The sequence below is a fragment of the Amia ocellicauda genome, chromosome 16 (genome assembly GCF_036373705.1).
Source record: "Amia ocellicauda isolate fAmiCal2 chromosome 16, fAmiCal2.hap1, whole genome shotgun sequence".
NCBI classification, from domain to species: Eukaryota; Metazoa; Chordata; class Actinopteri; order Amiiformes; family Amiidae; genus Amia; species Amia ocellicauda.
Genome location: NC_089865.1, coordinates 529,106 through 547,615, shown reverse-complemented (window position 1 = coordinate 547,615; position 18,510 = coordinate 529,106). Strand labels below are relative to the sequence as shown.

Below are 18,510 nucleotides of genomic sequence, written 5' to 3'. Positions count from 1 at the left end.
TTAGGTTTCAGGCAAGTTTTATGGTTTTGGTTTAAGGTACACATGACTGTTAATACATGTGTAATAACCAAGCTATTAACATGACATTATTAACCCACAAATGGTCTTTATATGAGGCCTGACCTTTTCTAATCACAGCTGATTGATCACTGGTAGAGAGAAGTTACTGCCAGGTTTCTCAGACTCTATTAATGCCTGTATGTAATACTATATATAGTTATAGTATATAGTTATAAACAGTGTCGAGTGCACTAATGTCCATCCTCACCCCCGTCCTCTCCTCTCAGGCGTGACCATCTGGGAGCTGATGACGTTCGGAGGGAAGCCGTACGACGGGATCCCGACCCGAGAGATCCCCGATATCCTGGAGAAAGGGGAGCGCCTGCCACAGCCGCCCATCTGCACCATCGACGTGTACATGGTGATGGTGAAATGTAAGCCAAGCCCCCGGCTCTCCGCGCTGCCTGTTCGTCTCAACACAAATTATGTGCTACCACGGCTGGGTAAAAGATGTCCGCTTGTTTCTCCTGTTGTTGTCTGACATGACTTCACACCTGCTGTCTGGAGAACAGAACATAGGACATAAGAGTGTCCAATCGAGAGGAGCCCATTCGCCCCGATGTGCTCGTTTGGTGTCCATTAATAACTCAGTGATCAAGGATCCTATCCCGTCTGTTTTTGAATGTTCCCAAATTGTCTCTTCAGCCACATCGCTGGGGAGTTTGTCCAGATTGTGACGCCTCTCTGTGTGAAGAAGTGTCTCCTGTTTTCTGTCTTGAATGCCTTGAAGCCCAATTTCCATTTGTGTCCCCGGGTGCGTGTGTCCCTGCTGATCTGGAAAAGCTCCTCTGGTTTGATGTGGTCGATGCCTTTCATGATTTTGCAGACTTGGATCAAGTCCCCACGTAGTCTCCTCTGAGCCGGCACTGCACTTGTTTGTTTGTTTTCGGCATTTCCTATAAACTCCTATCTGTCTGTCTTCTCCCGATTGAACTCCCCACTGGTTCTCTTTACCCATCTCTTTCTGCTGGGTCTGCTCCCACCGCAGGCAGGTCTCCGGGCCTCGGGCCTCTGCAGGGATGAGTGACACATCCGTGCAGCTCAGCTTGTTAAGTGTTTCACAGGCATGTGCTGAGCATCCCTCACCTTTGCTCTCGGACGCACAGTTTATTCTCCTGTAGGATCATTATTACCAGGGAGCTCAACTGTTCCACCCCAGGTCTGTTCTTCAGGGTTCCTGCTCGGCCTTCTGCACCACAGACCCAGACAAAAAATAACAAACACAATCCGCAGCTCGTCTGACGTATGTGAATTACAATGTGCGTGTGTCCCCTGGGTTTGTGTTATTGCCGGAGTTATCTGAATTGCTGAGGTCAGGTTTCGGTGGAGGAGTAATTGTGTTGACGTAGTGTTGGCAATTTAAAAAATGAGTGTCTTTACACTGAAGGACTAATAATTCAGGGATGCCTCCTCAGAGCCTCACACAGGGCAGGTGCGATCACAGCCCGGACAGGAAGGGCAGGGAGACTCGTGCTCAGATCTCCACCGGCCACCGTTTGGGGGGATTTCAAGTTGTCTGAGTTGCAGACTTTCACCCCCTCCCTAGGAAGGCGGTCCAGCCTCTGTCTCTCAGCCTTGTTGGGAGATCAAGAGAAAGACTTTGCCAGATCTACAGCACTGTTTCGGTCTCAGCGTTGGGGGTGGCTGGTGCTTGGTGGTCCTGGAGGGACAGGATGTGAAGCTCACAGAGAGACAGTAACTTATGCTTCTACATGTTGATTAAATAAGTACATGGCCGCTGATTAATACCTGTGGACGCAGCGGGCAGAGGGGCTGTCTGTCCGACTCAGGTGTGTTATGAAGCTCTTCTCCGTTTATGGTCCGTTTCTGAACCCTGTTTGTCTCTCTGTCCATCAGGCTGGATGATCGACGCAGACAGCCGGCCCAAGTTCAAGGAGCTGGCGGCGGAGTTCAGCAGGATGGCACGAGACCCTCAACGCTACCTGGTCATCCAGGTGAGTGCCGTCCCCCCGTCCCCCTCTCTCCGCACGGCTGAGTATCCGGACCGTGTTCCCGGGGTGGCAGGGTGCTAACGGAGGTGTGTCTGTGTTCCAGGGGGACGACCGCATGAAGCTGCCCAGCCCCAACGACAGCAAGTTCTTCCAGAGCCTGCTGGACGAGGAGGAGCTGGATGACCTGATGGATGCAGAGGAGTACTTGGTCCCCCAGGCCTTCAGCATCCCGCCGCCCTCCTACACCCCCCGGCCGCACGTCGACTCCAACCGGGTAGGAACACAGACAGGCCTTCGGACACAAACCCTCCTATCACACAACCACTCACCCCACACCCCACACCACACCCCACACCACACACACCACACACCACACACCCCACACACCCCACTCACCCCCCACCCCACACCCCACACACCACACACCACACACCCCACACCCCACTCACCCCCCACCCTACACCCCACACACCCCACACACCCCACTCACCCCCCACCCCACACCCCACACCCCACTCACCCCCCACCCTACACCCCACACACCCCACTCACCCCACACCCCACACCCCACACCCCACTCACCCCCCACCCTACACCCCACACACCCCACACACCCCACTCACCCCCCACCCCACACCCCACACACCACACACCACACACCCCACACACCAGTGCAGAGGGATGTTTCTGTCGTGTAAAATGAGACCTCCACAAACTTTACACATGACCAGAATCCGATACACCTTCTCCTCAGCCCTGCTGTGAGTGTGTGGGTGCGTGGGTGTGTGTGTCAGACCCCCAGCGGCCGGGCTGCGTCTCCAGGCTGAGCCCCAGTAACACTCTTGTATCGCAGTGTATCACATGGAGGCCATGGCCCTTTAAGCCGCTGCCCCCCGGGGGCCCCGTTTTCATTACTGCACCCGGGCTGGTAAATAGCAGTGTCTTCACTACCGCGGCGGCGCTGTTTGCTCAGGGATGATGGGCTCGGGCTGCTGTTTGCTCTCCGCGCGGCCGGCCGTGTTCAGGCATGTCTTATGACTCCTGAGCGCGTATGGCAGGCAGGGAGGCCCCACCAGGGAGGATGGGGGGTGGGGGGCTGCGTTATTGCAGAGACGGGGAACGGCTCTTGAATTGAAACAGAAAGGTCGTCGTAAGCATAGTTCAGTGGCCGCTGGGACTGTGATAACTGTGGCACAGCCCCCCGGACCCCCGTACTGCGGCGCTGAGGAGAGAGAGAGAAGACGAGTCCTGTTGCAGGCGTGGGACGGACGCACAGGGCTGAGATTTACCTCAGGCTTGTTCAGCTTAGTATTATGGCCGGTGTTTGTAGTCACGGTGGGCTTGTCCCTTCTGTCTGTCGCAGAAAGACGGACAGTCATCCTCCGTCATCCACATGTTTAAATCTGAGTCAAACAGCAGCCCGGAGATCTGTGTGCTGCCTGGATGACTGCAGACATAAAGCCGTCCCTAAATCACACCAACACACTTCAAACACAAAGTACCAGCGATCAGCGTGACTGAGGACTCGGGGCCCGGCGGACAGAGGGAGATATCTGCCGAATCTGCACACACACAAGCGCACAGACCTGTGAAGCACACTGCAGCAGACCATCACGATCAGACGCACACAGGAAGGCTTCGCTTCTCCCTCCCACCTGCTCTGAGCCACTCCCCGGCCCGGCCCGGCCGTGTGGGCGGCTGCGCTCCTGCCTCCCAAAGCCAGTTCCCTCAGATGAAACACGAGGCCCGGCTCCCCTCGCCGCGGCACAGCTGCGCATCAGTCCGCTCTCCGTCCACCGTTTGTTTCTTTCTTGATTTATCTCGGTAAGTTGTTGTGAGCGCTGAGCCGCAAGGAAGGAAAACAAAACGACGGAAAATAATCATCATCATCAGAAAACCATAAGCGGTCGTGTTGAAAATGAGTCGCCGGCACAAAAATACTAATATGTTATACACACCCAGCAGATGAACACAACAGTCCTCCTGGTTTGTGCGCTAGTGGATGCGGGGCCAGGGAGGGTGGCATTCAATGCAACACACACTTTCCCCATCAGCTGCTCAATTGATACAAATTAAATGTCTTCCAGGCCTTTGTAAATCAAATCAAGGGCTTAAAGGGGATCTAGTGCCTTAAACGATGGTCTTTATGAACTCGTGTGTCCGTAGGATTGTGTACTCGTGTGTCAGGAATGCGTCAGATTTTTCTGTTCATTTGTATTCTGTCACGTTTACAACTTGCAAGTGTTTGGTTGTGTGGTTAATAGACGCAGTGAAAAGCTATTTTTATTTCATTAAAGGGACACATCGGTTGAATCTGATTCTATTCTGTAGATAATCTGATGATTGCTTTTGATTAGGAGATTTGTATTTATTTTTTGACACTGCTTTTCACTGTCAGCAGGTGTTTTGCGTTTTTCTTCTCTATGTGATTGTGACACAGATCCTCATTTAGGATAATAAATACCGACCGGTGCCCCCTGCTCTCATCTCATCTCCCCTGCTCTCACAATCACTTCTCTCTCATCCCATTAGTCATGTGTGAAGCGAGGTGGGCTGTTTGAGGTGACTGATGAATAATTTGCGCACAGACCCTTTCAGAAAGTATGACTTGTACACCAGTTGTGTTGTTGAAGAACAGAAATGCACTCGATAGCTATGCGTAGCTTCAGATAAAGACTTGAAGGGAAATGCATTGGAACAGCTGGACTCCTGACATGATATATATTTTCTCCGTTGCTGACAGACCTGTAAACAGTGGATTTCCCTGTGAGGAACGGCCGGGGACTCGGGAGTGAAAGATCTGATTCATTCTGGGGGGACGCTATGAATAAGCACAAATATCCATCCCACAAGAAGTGTGCCAGTTGTGTAAAAATATAGCATGAATGAATCATCACAGATAATCAGACTGGGGCTCGAGAGCTGATTACAGATGTGTTTGTGTTACTGCTGCCTGTGAGTGATTGAACATACTGAAGATAAACATTGAGAGAATATTATTATTATTATTACACATTGAGAATAGTTTTGATGATCCGTTTCCAAGCTCCGTCGAAAACCCGATCAGCTGTTCATAAGAGCAAGTAGCTGAGCAGTGTTATTGATCTGATCAGGATAGATTTTGCCTTTATTTGTTTTTTGTTCATTCAGATCTGCATACTGCAGCAATGTGCACCCAATGCAGAATACAACCTACAACACTCTACAGTTATTGTGAATTAAAAACGTGCGAAACACAATGGCTGCATCCGTTAAACATGCAGTGCGGAGATCAGGCCTAATTATCAAAATTACATCCACCGTTTATAATTACAATTTATTAATAATGAACAGGAGATAAACAGCAACGTTATCGTGTTCACAACGGCACACAAATAAGACACTGAGACGAGCCTGTATTATTCCGTGTCATTTATCACAACGCGCGTCTGCGTCAGCAGGGCCCGATTGCAGTGTTCGCGTCTGCTGTTTAAACTCGTCCCGGCGACACGCAGGCCCGGCTCTGACGTTGAAACCCAAAACACCGAAGATCTCTCCTCACCGGGGCTTAAACTGCCACGATTGAGATGAAATATCTGATACTTTTAAATTGTAAAAGTTCCTACAATGATAGAATGGAGCTGAAAAATTGCAGATACTGATGGACTCCTTCTGACACACAAGTCGCTATAGGGCCGGCCCAGTCCGAGCGTAAACGTAACAAATACTGAACCCACCCCCCACAGCTCCCTTCGGTTAAAGGAAGAATATAAACGTAGTTCAGAAAGATGCCCCAAAGAGCAGTTTATTCACACACAAATACAGTTAATAAATGGATCAAATAAAACGGGCAGACATTAAAAACAATGTAACAAAAGCACTGGGTTGCTAGGATATAGATGTTATTTAATCCAGTTAGGTGACTGTATATCCATTTCAAAACGAATGCAAGAGTGTTTCAATTAAAACTGTGCGTACAATGTCGCTCTCCAGAGGAACGCTCTTGCGAAGGATACACAAGTTTTGCCTCTGTAACTGCACGGCGAGCAGCGATCTCAATCAAACCAGAGGAATGAATGAAAATAGAAGTTTAAGCAAAACAAAGCAAACTAATCACAACATGAAAAACCGTGAAATATAACCATCAGTGAAACCAAACGCCAGTACAGACCACACAAAAGCAACCAAATGAAAACAACGCAAATAGTGAACCCTCCAACGGTTTGATTTGCGGAAATAAATGAGTGGCAGTCACTGAGCGAACATCCATCTCTGAGTGGTTTTGAACTCAGTGGGAGTCGGACGATATCGGTTGCTCTGTCCTCTTTAAATGCTGAGCTTTATTCAAATGATCAAATCAAGTAAAAACCTCTCAGACACTCTGACGTCATCATTCATCCACAGGCTGGCAGCACAGTGATCCGACAGGTTGACCTGGCGTTTTTAAAGAATAAGCGTCTCACTGTTTTATACCCCCTGAGAACATAAGGGGGTGAACGGCCTCCTCTTGTTTGTAAACTTTCATTCTTATAAGAGACTATTCAATCGAGAGGAGCCCATTCGCCCCACGAGGCAGCAGAGTGGGGGGATGGTGACACAAAGATCTGTGACATAAGAACACAAAAAAGTGTCCAATCGAGAGGAGCCCATTGGCCCCATCATGCTCGTTTGGTGTCCATTAATAACTAAGTGATCAAGGATCCTATCCAGTCTGTTTTTGAATGTTCCCAAATTGTCTCTTCAGCCACATCGCTGGGGAGTTTGTTCAGATTGTGACGCCTCTCTGTGTGTCTCCTGTTTTCTGTCTTGAATGCCTTGAAGCCCAATTTCCATTTGTGTCCCCGGGTGCGTGTGTCCCTGCTGATCTGGAAAAGCTCCTCTGGTTTGATGTGGTCGATGCCTTTCATGATTTTGAAGACTTGGATCAAGTCCCCACGTAGTCTCCTCTGTTCCAGGGTGAAAAGGTTCAGTTCCTCAGTCTCTCAGTAGGACTTTCCCTTCAGACCTGGAATAAGTCTGGTTGCTCTCCTCTGAACTGCCTCTAGAGCAGCGATATCTTTCTTGAAGTGTGGAGCCCAGAACTGTCCACAGTATCCAGATGAGCTCTAACTAGTGCATTGTACAGTCTGAACATCACTGCCCTTGTTCCTTCTCCTCCTGCAGAACCAGTTTGTGTACCGAGACGGGGGCTTCGGTGCTGAGGACAAGCTGCCCCCCCACCCGCGCGCCGCCCCGCCCCCCTGTGCCTCCGCCCCGCCCCCCGAGCCCCCGGCCGCCCAGGGGGGTCCGCTGGAGGCCTGCGAGGACCCGCGCTGTAACGGCACCCTGAGGAAGCAGGCGTCGCCGCGGCCAGGTGAGGACAGCAGCGCCCAGCGCTACAGCGCCGACCCCACCGGCTTCCTGGCGGAGCGCGGGCCGCGGGCGGATGTGGACGGGGACGGCTACATGACCCCCATGACGGACAAGGCGCCCACAGGTGAGCCCCCTCAGGCGGCAGGGCGGAGGGTCACCTTCCTCTTGGGCCTGGCAGGCGTAAGCTCAGGTAGGGGCCAGTTAGGTGTGGGTCTGGTGCAGCATGCGTGTCTGGTGGTGTGCCTGTGTCTCGTGCTGTGGAATGAGTTCATTGTGCTCTATATAGCGCCTTCTTCTCTTCAAGCTGCAGCCGATCGATGCTCTGTGTTTGTGTCCGATTACAGTCCAGTCCACATGAAACGACAGATGAGATCACACGTAAATGATCGTTCCTGGCCTCCGGGAGCCCAGAACGTTCTTCTGCCAACAAGCTTTTATTCCCAAAGAACCCTTAAACCCCCCTGTAAACCACCGAGAAGCATCCAGGATTGGCTCCGTCTCCCAGCTCACATTCCTGAGCGTGTCTATGAGTCTGACTGCTGCTGACATCACACACGGCTCACAAACACAAGCATCGGGAAGTCCAGTGTTCAGAGCTCAAAGCCATATATGGTTATGAAGGTGTATAAGTATTGATATATGCCCATGTCAGTGTCTGGGGTAGTTATTGGTCCTTTTTGCATGAAACTCTGTAGCTGTATGCATTGCAACACCACAGATAAGATGCTTACTTTGTGTTGACAGCTACAGAGCTTTTTTAACACGAACATGTTATCCTTCTCCCTCGGCCAGAGTTTTCTTGTGAATTGCACTTTGATTGCACAGGAACTTCAGAAACTAGGCCTAGAGCAACACACGCTGTGTTCTGTCAGGAAAAAAGACCATTTTGGAGATCCTAGATCTGAGCGTTTCAATTCCCAGCCCCTCGTCCCTCCGCAGCAGTGAGGAGACGTGTACACCGGGTCTGAAGGAGCGTCTCGACTCCAGCGCCAAATCCAGAGCTTTCTGCGCTGGCTAAAAATATCCCCTTCTCTCTTTGGATGTCTCAGCTTTCCAGAGGAGAGAAGTTAGTTCTGCAGTATACAGCATCAGCGTGCCTCTGTACATTGTTGTGTTTGTTTCAGCCGATTATAGCATGTCCGTCCGTAAATGTCTCTCACTCACGTGTTCTTAAAGGCAGCGCTCGTGCGTCTCGTGTGATCCCTGAGACGTCAGCTCTCTGGCTCTGTGCTCCCAGCATCTGTCTGCGGTGGCACAGCTTGAGGCGGCTCCAGGAGAGCTTTTCTCCGGCCCGCGTGGCAGAGGAAGCTGCCAAAGAACAGGAGCCGGGATTGTTTTGTGTGTCTGTATGTTGACTGCTCTTTAACGCCCGCTAACCCCAGGTCTCCATCTCCTTCTGTCTCACGCTCTTGTCTCCTGGCGCAGACTATCTCAACCCCGTGGAGGAGAACCCCTTCGTGACGCGGCGCAAGAATGGGGACGTGCACGCGCTGGACAACCCCGGCTACCACGGCCATGCCGCGCCCAACGGACAGCCCCGGCTGGAGGACGAGTACGTGAACGAGCCGCTGTACCTCAACACCTTCCACAACGCCGGGGCCGACAAGAACCCCGAGTTCCTGAAGAAGAACGGGCTGCCGCCGCCTCCGCCGCACCCCCACCCGCCGCACCCCGCCCTCGCCATCGCCCACACGGCCGCCACCACCGGCACGCTGGCCGACAAGAAGCCCAAGAAGACGTTCGACAATCCGGAGTACTGGCACCACAGCCTGCCACCCAAGTCCACGCTGCACAACCCCGAGTACCTGCCGGAGTGCAACACCAAGTTCTTCTACAAACAGAACGGGCGCATCCGGCCGGTGGTGGCGGAGAACCCCGAGTACCTGTCCGAGTTCTCCCTGAAGCCCGGCAACGTGCTGCCGCCCCCCCCCTACCGCCAGAGGAACACTGTGGTGTAGCAGGCGGCGCGCCGGGCCGGGCCGGGGATGGCTGGGGGGAGCGTTTATTCTCTAGCCAGCATCGATCGAGGGGCGGCGGAGGTGCCTGGTCTTCGGTGCCGTTTCCCTGTGCGAGAGCTTTCTGAGCGAGACTTTCTTTTTTGCAAACCTCGGAACTGGAAACAAAGACAATGTTGACACGTGTGGGGAAACCCCGCAAACTGTCACACACGCACACACACACACAGACACGCACACTCGGATCAGGACGCCCACCTGCCCCAGCATCCCTCCCGCAGACTGTGGAGCGACCCGTCTCTCCGTTTCACCCCAGGGAGGTGTCGAGCGCTGCCGGCGATCTGCCCTGGTCCCACGTGAGCTGGAAAACAACAACGCAACACACAACAGGAAATCGATGGGGAAAAAAGCAACAACACACTGTGGGGTTTGACAGGGATGCTGCTCGGGGGGGGTGTGGGCGCAGGCTGGTCTTACTGTCCTTGGTCACTCAGTTCTCCTTCCCTGTCTCCAGGAAGTGGGCAAGGGTTGAAGCAATATGGCAATCAGCCAGGGTGCACGAAGGCTCCTCCGGGCTCTGGACCCTCGCCAGGGAGCCCGGCCAGTGGGAACGGACACCTCAAGGTGACGGGGTGACGGGGTGTCAGTTCAATTAGGGGGTTTGTGTGCAGAGCTTCTTTATGACTGTAATTCATTGCCCAGTGTCTGGCCAGCGGAACAGATGGAAATGGCAAATCAATCCTAGTTTTCAATAGTTTTTCTCTCGAAGCACATCTGGCACCGTGTTCTGGTGACATGGATTATCTGGTGTGCCCGTCATCGGCCCAATAAGAACCACGCGCGATATCGTTGACCTCCTGCACGTGCAGCGCAACAGGGTTTATCAGTGCAAGTGTGTTGTTGTTTGACACTTGTCTGACTTTTCTTGGTTGCAAAAGGTTCAGTCAGTTACTGAAATTAATCGTTGGAGGCTGAAGAATAAAATCTGGGTGAAATGACCATGAATTACGGTTCATAAAGAAGTTCTGGTAATTTGTGGCAAGAACCAATACAGCTGGTCGCGCCCCAAAGTGAGGATTGAGGAAGGTTTTGAAGTTTCTAATATAATTGTACAGAGTAAATAAATAAATGTGATCTGGTGCAGCCACATACAATAACTGGAATCAATGAAGACGATGAAAGGATGAGATAAACATGAAGAAAAGTCACCAACCCAGTCAGCACTGACTGATCAACAACATGACCAATCCGTCAGAGGAGACGTTGCACATCATCTCAAAGCAAGAGTCCGGAAATTAACTCAACTGATGGTTTTCTTTTTCAACTTTTATTAATGTGTTTGTTTTGTGTTTTTTTCCACAAACAAAAGCCATTTGAACTCAAACCCTGACCCGCACATCGAGGCATGGAAACACTTACAGTACGCACACACACACACACAACAATGAAGTATATTTCATATTATATATGAAAACTGGCGTCGAACCCGACTGTGAAATTGCGTGTGCTGGTCGAACAGAAATAGCGAACAAACAAAACCTCCGGCTGCAGCGTCGCTGGTTCGTGGTGGACTGTGAGACGGTGTGCAAAGCTGCCATTGCACCACAGCGCTGGAGAACACTGCGGCGAGAGGAAGGACACTTTATATACAATATTAACTGCGATGAGTGTATGTAAAGAGCGTGTTTAAGTGGCGCAGTAGCGAGTCTCATACAGGAGCCGTGTTTGTGTGTTGGTTTGGTGTAATGAAGCCATTCCCTGGAGGACGAGTCTTTCGGGGCGCTTGTCTGGCCCGGCCCGGTCGCAGGGAGAGGGGAGCTGCTGGGGGGCAAGCAGTGCGTCGGCGCAGGGGTCTCTCCTCTGCTGGACCCCTGCTTGTCTTCAGATCATCCAACAGTCTCCTCTTCTACCTGAAACCACAGTCTGGTTCTGTTTTTCACCAGAAATTCTAAGACAGATAGTGTTTTGGGGAGCAGGAGGGGGTTTCCAAATGAAAGAAAGATGAGAAGAGAGGGAGAGATCGAACCGACGTGAAGCACGAGAGGAGGGAGGCTGCAGCCACACGGCCCCGGCGTCGAGCCCTCGGTGCGTCGCGGTGCCAGTGCTGCACGCACCTCCTAACGGTGTGTCCGCGGTGCCGAGAGGGACACGCGCTCGGAGAGGAGTCGGGTTTTACGCGTCTGCGCGGCCGGGCCAACGTCGGAACCGCCCCCTCACTGAGCGCAGCGCCGGCTTCATTGGGAAATCTCAGCTGAGTCAAAACAGGTGTCAGAGGATTCAACTTGTAATTAATTTTACCAAGTGGGGGAAAAGGGAACTCCGGTAATTGGAATAATTAAGTACACCTTTTTATATAATAAAAACGTACACGCAGAAATAATTTCTATTGATTGCCAGCTCAGCGTGGTACGAGAACACTGCCAGACAGCGCCTCGGCTGCTGGAATTAATGCCGGCGCATCTGAAATCATTGACTTTTATTCAGTTTTTTTATTTCAGTTTTTACATAACAGAGCTGAATGCTCCGGTGACGCCTAATTATTCACTTCCAAGGAGTCGTTCCCGACTAAACGCCGCCTTCGCGCGAGTTTGATTTCTGTTATTCTTCTGCCGACGTGATTATTTTCCGCAGTCGCTTTGCGGAGGGAGGGGTGATATCCAGATCGTGGTTAATTTGAATGTTGCACCGAAAGAAAGGAAACAAACAGGGTCTGTGTTTATTTATTTATTTGTGTGCTGAACAAAAGGTATACCCCTGACGGAGCACTTTAATTGGTTCTTAGATTTATAATAATGCTGTTCGCCGGCTGCTGTTCGGAGAGTTGCGCCGATATTAAACCGGCTGAGAAGGAGGGGTCGGGGAAGTCAGATTCGGAGTTTGTGACAAAATAATTTTTCTTCTGATGCTTTTTTGTTTGTTTGTTTGTGTTTTGTTTTTTCTCCTGTTATGAAAATGAATTATTTATGAAAGCAGATTTAATTGCAGCGCAGTGAGATGCCGAATATTGGAAGTGGTTGTCAGCGCAGTTTAAGTTCTGTTAAATATCCTGGGCGTTTTGGATCCCCTGACTCATCGTTTCCAGCATCTGACGGTCGGCCGGGCTGCGCGCCGGCGCCGATCTCGTCCCCCTGTGGCCCTCCCAGGGCCCTGCGCTCTCTGCTCTCTGTAAACTGAGCTGACAATGAAACTGACAGATGGGTCCCCTCTTTTTTGTAACCCGAGGTTCGGATTTAGGTTTAACTTTTAAAATGGACGATTTGGAACGTAGCAGGTAGTAAGTGTTTCGTTTTTATTTTTTATTTTGTTTTTTAATATTCCTTACAAGATTTGTATTATGACGTGTTGATCATTATTTTGAACGTCGGTGTATGTCCCTGTCACAATCTGTGATGGTAATCTCTCTGTCTGTCAGCTAAGGGTGACAGATCTCCCTTCTGATCTTAAAGCACATTCCAGTGAGGTCCACTCGACCCAGTCTCTCTGTCCATCTCTCTCCCCCTCTCGCGCTCCTGCTGTCTCTCTTCCCCGCCATGAAGGAACTTTAATGCCATTTAATGGATGTATGCCTTGAAAATAGAGAGAATTGGGACCGCCCTGCCCCACCGGGAGAGAGCAGTGTTGACAGAACCAGATTTGGGGCCGTGAAACACGAGCCTCTCGGACCTGAGGGAGAATGGCACATCCAGCCGGGAGTCTGGTCTGTGGTCAGCTGACTCGGAGAAGGCAGAGACGTTACCACTGCGCTGTGTGCGATCGTGGGGGGGTGGTCCCACAGGCGGCCCTTGAAGGAGTTGTAAACTATGTAGCAAACACTGATCCAGTGTCCAGTGGGCTGTGTTTCATTCAAACCTAAATAACATTGAAGCAGCTATTGAGGAACAACTTGACCAAGACCTGCATTCACCATTGGGGGCGGGGGGGGGATTTAATAAATAAATATGTGCAGTATTGATCTATCAGCAGCCGCCTTTATCGATGCGCTGCTGGACGAAGCCCCTCCGAGGTGTTTCTGAGCCGCATCTCTTTCGGAGCTCCTGGTTTCATCCCCCCGTCCTATCTTTCTCCTCGGTCTTTATTCGTCTCTTGGGATGCGTTCTGTAGCTGCTCGTGTCCATCTCTGGACGGTCCTCCTGGCCTTGTGTCCGAATCACTGGCATTTTAACACATTCACCCTTTCGGTGATGTCACACACTTTAGTTTGTTCTCTGATCCATTGATTTGTGCGTTTGTCTCTTCCTGTTACTCCCAGCATGCATTTTTCTGTGCTTCTTGGTGTCATTTGCAGTTTCCATATTATATTTGCTTTTAGTTACCAGGAGATATAGATATAGATGGATATATATGGAGATGTATACAAACTGGACGGTGGTGCAGACTTGCTAATAAGAGGAGTCCATCGTGATCTCGTCTGTTCCGGCTCTGTCCTCCTCCGTGTCTCAGTGTGTGTTGGAGAAAATCAGATCATTGATCCCAATCAGGGCTCATCAGCCCAGAGAGCGCGGACCCTTACTGGATCGGTCGTGACGCATATCTGTGATCTCAGCACATGCTTTTCTAAGACACTATTGACAACAGAAAGACGGGAGTTGATTTGTGTCAATACAATGGACTGTTGGTGTTGTGTCCCGGAGCTCTTGTGAGCCATGGCTTCCTGCCTGACTGTTAGGGGCTGGGGGGGTGATGAGATGAGACTTATTGTGCGTTGTGTCCAGTGCGCATGAGCAGTGTTGTGACCGGATCTGATTCCAGGTCCGTAAAAACAGACAAGCAGAACTGTGACTTGTGAGGACTTTCACTTAACTGCAGCTTTGATCTCTCTCCCTCTCTTTCTCCCTCTCTCTGTCTCTCTCCTCCCTCTGCTCAAGTCAAGCCGTTTATTCTCAGTCACAGCCCAGTTCTGACTCACAGCCCCCCGTTCACTCGTCTGTCAAACAACCGCTAACGACACACAAAGCCCATTAACACCGAGGCCCGTGAGCGACAGCCGGGCGACGGCCTGATCGCAGGTGACTCTGGCGCTGGTTCTGTGTAATTGGGTTCCGCGCTCTCGCCTCGAGCCCGCGGGTGTTTTAAAGTCCCTGAGCTCGGCACGGGATGGTGCGTGGCCCCTCAGAGACGGGGCCCGGAACGTTTCTCATGCTGTTAAACACACCGACGTAACTATTTTTATTCGGGGCCCCAGACCCCTCAGAACCCTCAGTTTAATTAAAAATACGGTGATATATCAGAACAACTGTAATATAATAATAATAATAATAATAATAATAATAATATCGGAGCTGGGCTGTGTGTGAGAGGATTGGCTTCCTTGCAGGATCCCTCTTTGTCTGTCTCTCTTCCTCTCCCTCTGCTCACTCCTTCTCTCTCTCCCTCTCTTTGTGTCCTTTGCCTGTGCATACGGATCAGTCTAATGAACCCAGGTAGGCAGACGGGGAACTGAAGGCAGCTGAAGTTGATTAATCTCGTTTTGTCACAATGGCCTCTTCGCTTTCCTCTCCAGCCGACACTCCTTCGTGTGGCCGAGAGTCGCCCCCAGTCCTCCGCCCGTCGCGTCGCTCTGTCTGTGCGTCTCCGCCGCGTCTTCATTCGGCGTCTCGTGTCTCACCTTCTCTTCTCTGTATCTTTAAGACACGCTTTACTGATTTCTCTTATACATTTTTATCTTATAAATAAACTATAGACACATAAAGTGCAACGTGGTTTGCTTTAGCCATTTTTTGGTTGTTGTTGTTCCAGATGTGTACTGCTTGCATTGTATTTAGTATCGTCACTTTTCCTCATGTTTAATGACCTTAGTGCACAGACGCTATTACAGTATCCCATGTGAGTATCATATATATTGTGGTTATGATTATTATTATCATTATTATTATTATTATTATTAACACACTGATGTACACGGAGGAAGCACACACGTTTTCTCTCTTCTCTCTTCTTTTGTGGTTTTATAAACAGAAGTTTGGAATAGTTGTTCCTCAAGATTTACTACTGTATGCTATCTGACAAATGTGAATAGTATTTTTATAGACTGCTGATGAACAGGCCAGGTGCGTTTGTAAATACGGGGAAAATGTTACTCTGGGTTTACGTTCTGTTTTCTCACCACAGAGTTGGTTTCTGTTGAACATACTTGTCTGTTTGGGATTTGATTGCCTCTGTATATACGCTGCTCTTCAGATTGTGACTTTTTTTATTTGAAGCGCTCATGAATTTAGACATTTGACTTGTGATCCATGTTTAGCACAACTTGTGACCGTGTTTTACCTTCTGCACTCGCTCTCGTGGTAGGAGCTGCTCTGACTGTCTGTTGTCGCTTCCCTCTCATCTCCTCCCGTGACCCCCGCTGTAGCGTGTACTGAGACACTGTTGCAATACCGAGGACTGTACCGAGTCCCGTCTCTTTCTCTCTGGTTCTCCTTCGCTCTCGGGAGCAGCGCGGGGCTGCCAGGGTCCTAGTTGCCTCAATTCTGAAATCACTCAGTGAACCGTCGAGTGGCTAAATTGAGCATCGTTTCCACTGCAGGGTTTACAGGGCTGACTGTGGCCCCCCGTGCCCCCCGTGCCCCCCTCTGCTCCCGAGAGCTGTTCCTGGAAAGGATCTGTCCTGAATTGAGTTCTTCCTTTACGCCCCCGTGTTTGGTTTCTCTCTCCCTCTTTCTAATTGGTGCAGCTGGGCTTCGTTGCTGTGAGCCCCTCCCAGGTCTGACCTGTGGGTACGAGTGCCAACTGCAGGACTGACGGCAGCAGGAAGCACCTACCAGTGTTGCCAACACTCGAGAACCTCCCCAAACCCACCCCAGTCCCAAGGTCACCTGGCCAGCCCTCCTGCGTTGTTCATAGGGGCGAACATTTATGTTGATAGAAGTCTAGGGGAACCTAATTCAAGGCGATTGACGCCTGCAGATCATCTCTCCACTATGCGAGTGAGTGCCGAGGAGGAAACGTTGGGTGTGGGGGTCTCGGAGGTGACAGAGAGTGGCCCCTGACCCCAGAGTCTGTGAGGGGGATGTGGGATGAGGGCCTCGGGACACTGGGGTGGAAAGATGTGTAACTCACTCTAATTAAAATGCGATACTGTACAGTTATCGTACATTGCTGTTACTGACACACACACACAGATGTGTGTCTAACGAAAGCCCCATCCCCCTCTGGCACTGAGAGAAGTGTTGGGTCGCGGTTCACTTTGGGCACGAGAGCGTCTGTGGAAAACAAGACGCCGCCTCCACTATTTGAACACGTTTGAATATATAACTACCTGAATAAACCCCGTCCCGTTTCCTCCTCTCCAGCGATCATGGCGCCTGAATCCTCAGTGACGTAATTAAGGTTTTTGGTTTTGCCAGCGTTTGTAATTCTGCCCAGATCTGCCGAGGTCAGCGTCCCAAATCCCCCCCACCCCCGGCAACACTGGTACCTGTTTTCTCTTTCAGTGGACATTTGATCCCCCCTTAAGGCTCTAGCATTTAAATACTGTTCCGCATTTTTGTTACATGAATCTGTCAAAAATATATTTTTAATTTAATATAAATAAAGATCAATAAAATATTTAAAAAGAGCTGTGTTGGGTGTGTTAAGTCTTTCTGGTCCTGAGGTGTGTGTGAGTGTGTGTGCATGAGTGAGAAAGTGTGCGTCTGTGATTGTGTTGTTGTGTGTGTGCGTGAGAGAGAGTGTGTGCCCCCCCACCCCCAGTATCATTGATGAGCTCCAGAGTGTCGAGATGGACGTCTTCAGACCTGGCGTCGTTGACCTCCCCCCAGCGCAGCAACATCCAGCGGCCCATAAAATACCTCACTGACTCCGGCCGCCTTTTACCCTAAACTGTGTCTGACAGGCGGCTCGACTCGGCGAAGCTCTGGCACCGATGGCAGAACCAGGACACCGGTAAAATCAGAGGTCAACTGGATGACGAAAGAGTCAAGTGTTTCCAAAGCGAAGACTAATTTGAAAATAAACACATATTCACAGGTTAGTAAAGAGTTTTAATTGCCTTGCCAGTGGAGGCTGACTAACCTGGCAAACCCAGAAGAGCCGCCTCTGTTACTCGATGGGATTCAGTCATGATGTGTGTCTGGTGACACACCCAGTCTTCACGCATGTTTCTGGAGATACGAAGCCCACAACCCTCCTGTCTTCCTGAGACGGCACGGGGCCCTGTGGGGTCGTTCAGCGTGGCTCCGCGCTGGCCCGGCGGTCCTGCCCTCCTCCTGCAGAGCCAGCACTGCCCAGGACACACCGAACTCGTCTCTGTCCCGCGATATAATAATAAGTATTTGCTGTCTCTGATATAACTGGACTCTAGCGTAGCTGTGCGGGTTAATCTGAGGACACAACGCTGTCTGAGTGAGGGGTTTGCAAACCGAACTGACACATGATTTAGTTATTCAAAACGGGGAATAAACTCAGTGTGTTACAGCCCTGGCAAAAGATGCTGTCCTCTCATTGGGATGTAGTCTATGTTTGCCAGGTTTAAATATTAATAATGATACACAGGGAGCGCCGGAGCGAGAGGTGCCGGGTTTAATGACAGGCGTCTCCACGCATGCATGCAGCCTCTACAAACCACCGCCAGTGTGTTCCTCGCAGCAGCTTTCAATTACTGTCAGTTATCCACACAAATGCGTACAAAATGGGCGTCCTCCTCCTCCTGTCAGCAGAGACGCTGATTTAAGGAGCTGGGGAAAGAGAAAACTCCCTCCTGATTGCTGCTTAACCAACTCTACTATTTCCGTGTGCAGTCCTGCCCAATTTATATTGTCTGGGCTGTATGTGTGGCATGTTGGCAGGACCGTCTCCGTCTCCGGCGCTCGGCTGCACAAGCGAGAGGAAAGACAGTAATGAGAACAGATGCAGAAAACGAAGAAATATTAAAAATGTATATATATATATTCGAGAGATTGTTAATTCCCAGCACAACCTCAAAGTGAAAACCCTTTAGGGACCCTGCAGGCATAAAGTCTATCCTCCGTGTCTTTACTTTGTGCGGCCGGTGCTCTTCAGACACGCAGGGCTTTGCCACGTTTTCATCTAATTAAACTGTACAAGTGAAAATGCCGAGGAAAAATAGGTGCGCCTGGTGTTTGTGATGCCGGCATTCGCACTGCGGACCCCTTGGATCTGCCCAGACTGCAGACCACCTCCGCTGGCTCATTCTCATTATTTATGAACCCTGGCCTCCTGCTCGTGGATCAGCACTGTGGAAACAACCGCTTCTC

The 18,510-nt window shown here is 50.6% G+C and overlaps 1 protein-coding gene across 3 annotated transcripts in view; it reads left to right on the top strand.

The window, feature by feature from the left end:
* Positions 1–16,853, top strand: part of erbb4b (erb-b2 receptor tyrosine kinase 4b) — a 258,461-nt gene extending 241,608 nt beyond the window's left edge. For 2 of the 3 annotated variants that reach the window (XM_066687236.1, XM_066687238.1), the window contains exons 23-27: positions 288–434; positions 1,918–2,015; positions 2,116–2,286; positions 7,155–7,533; positions 8,769–16,853. In XM_066687236.1, coding sequence (XP_066543333.1) covers positions 288–434; positions 1,918–2,015; positions 2,116–2,286; positions 7,155–7,533; positions 8,769–9,301 — 1,328 coding nt within the window. In that variant the 3' untranslated portion in view covers positions 9,302–16,853. The remainder of the gene's footprint in view (positions 1–287; positions 435–1,917; positions 2,016–2,115; positions 2,287–7,154; positions 7,534–8,768) is intronic. The other variant, XM_066687237.1, reaches the window with a different exon arrangement.
* The last annotated feature ends 1,657 nt before the right edge of the window (positions 16,854–18,510 follow it).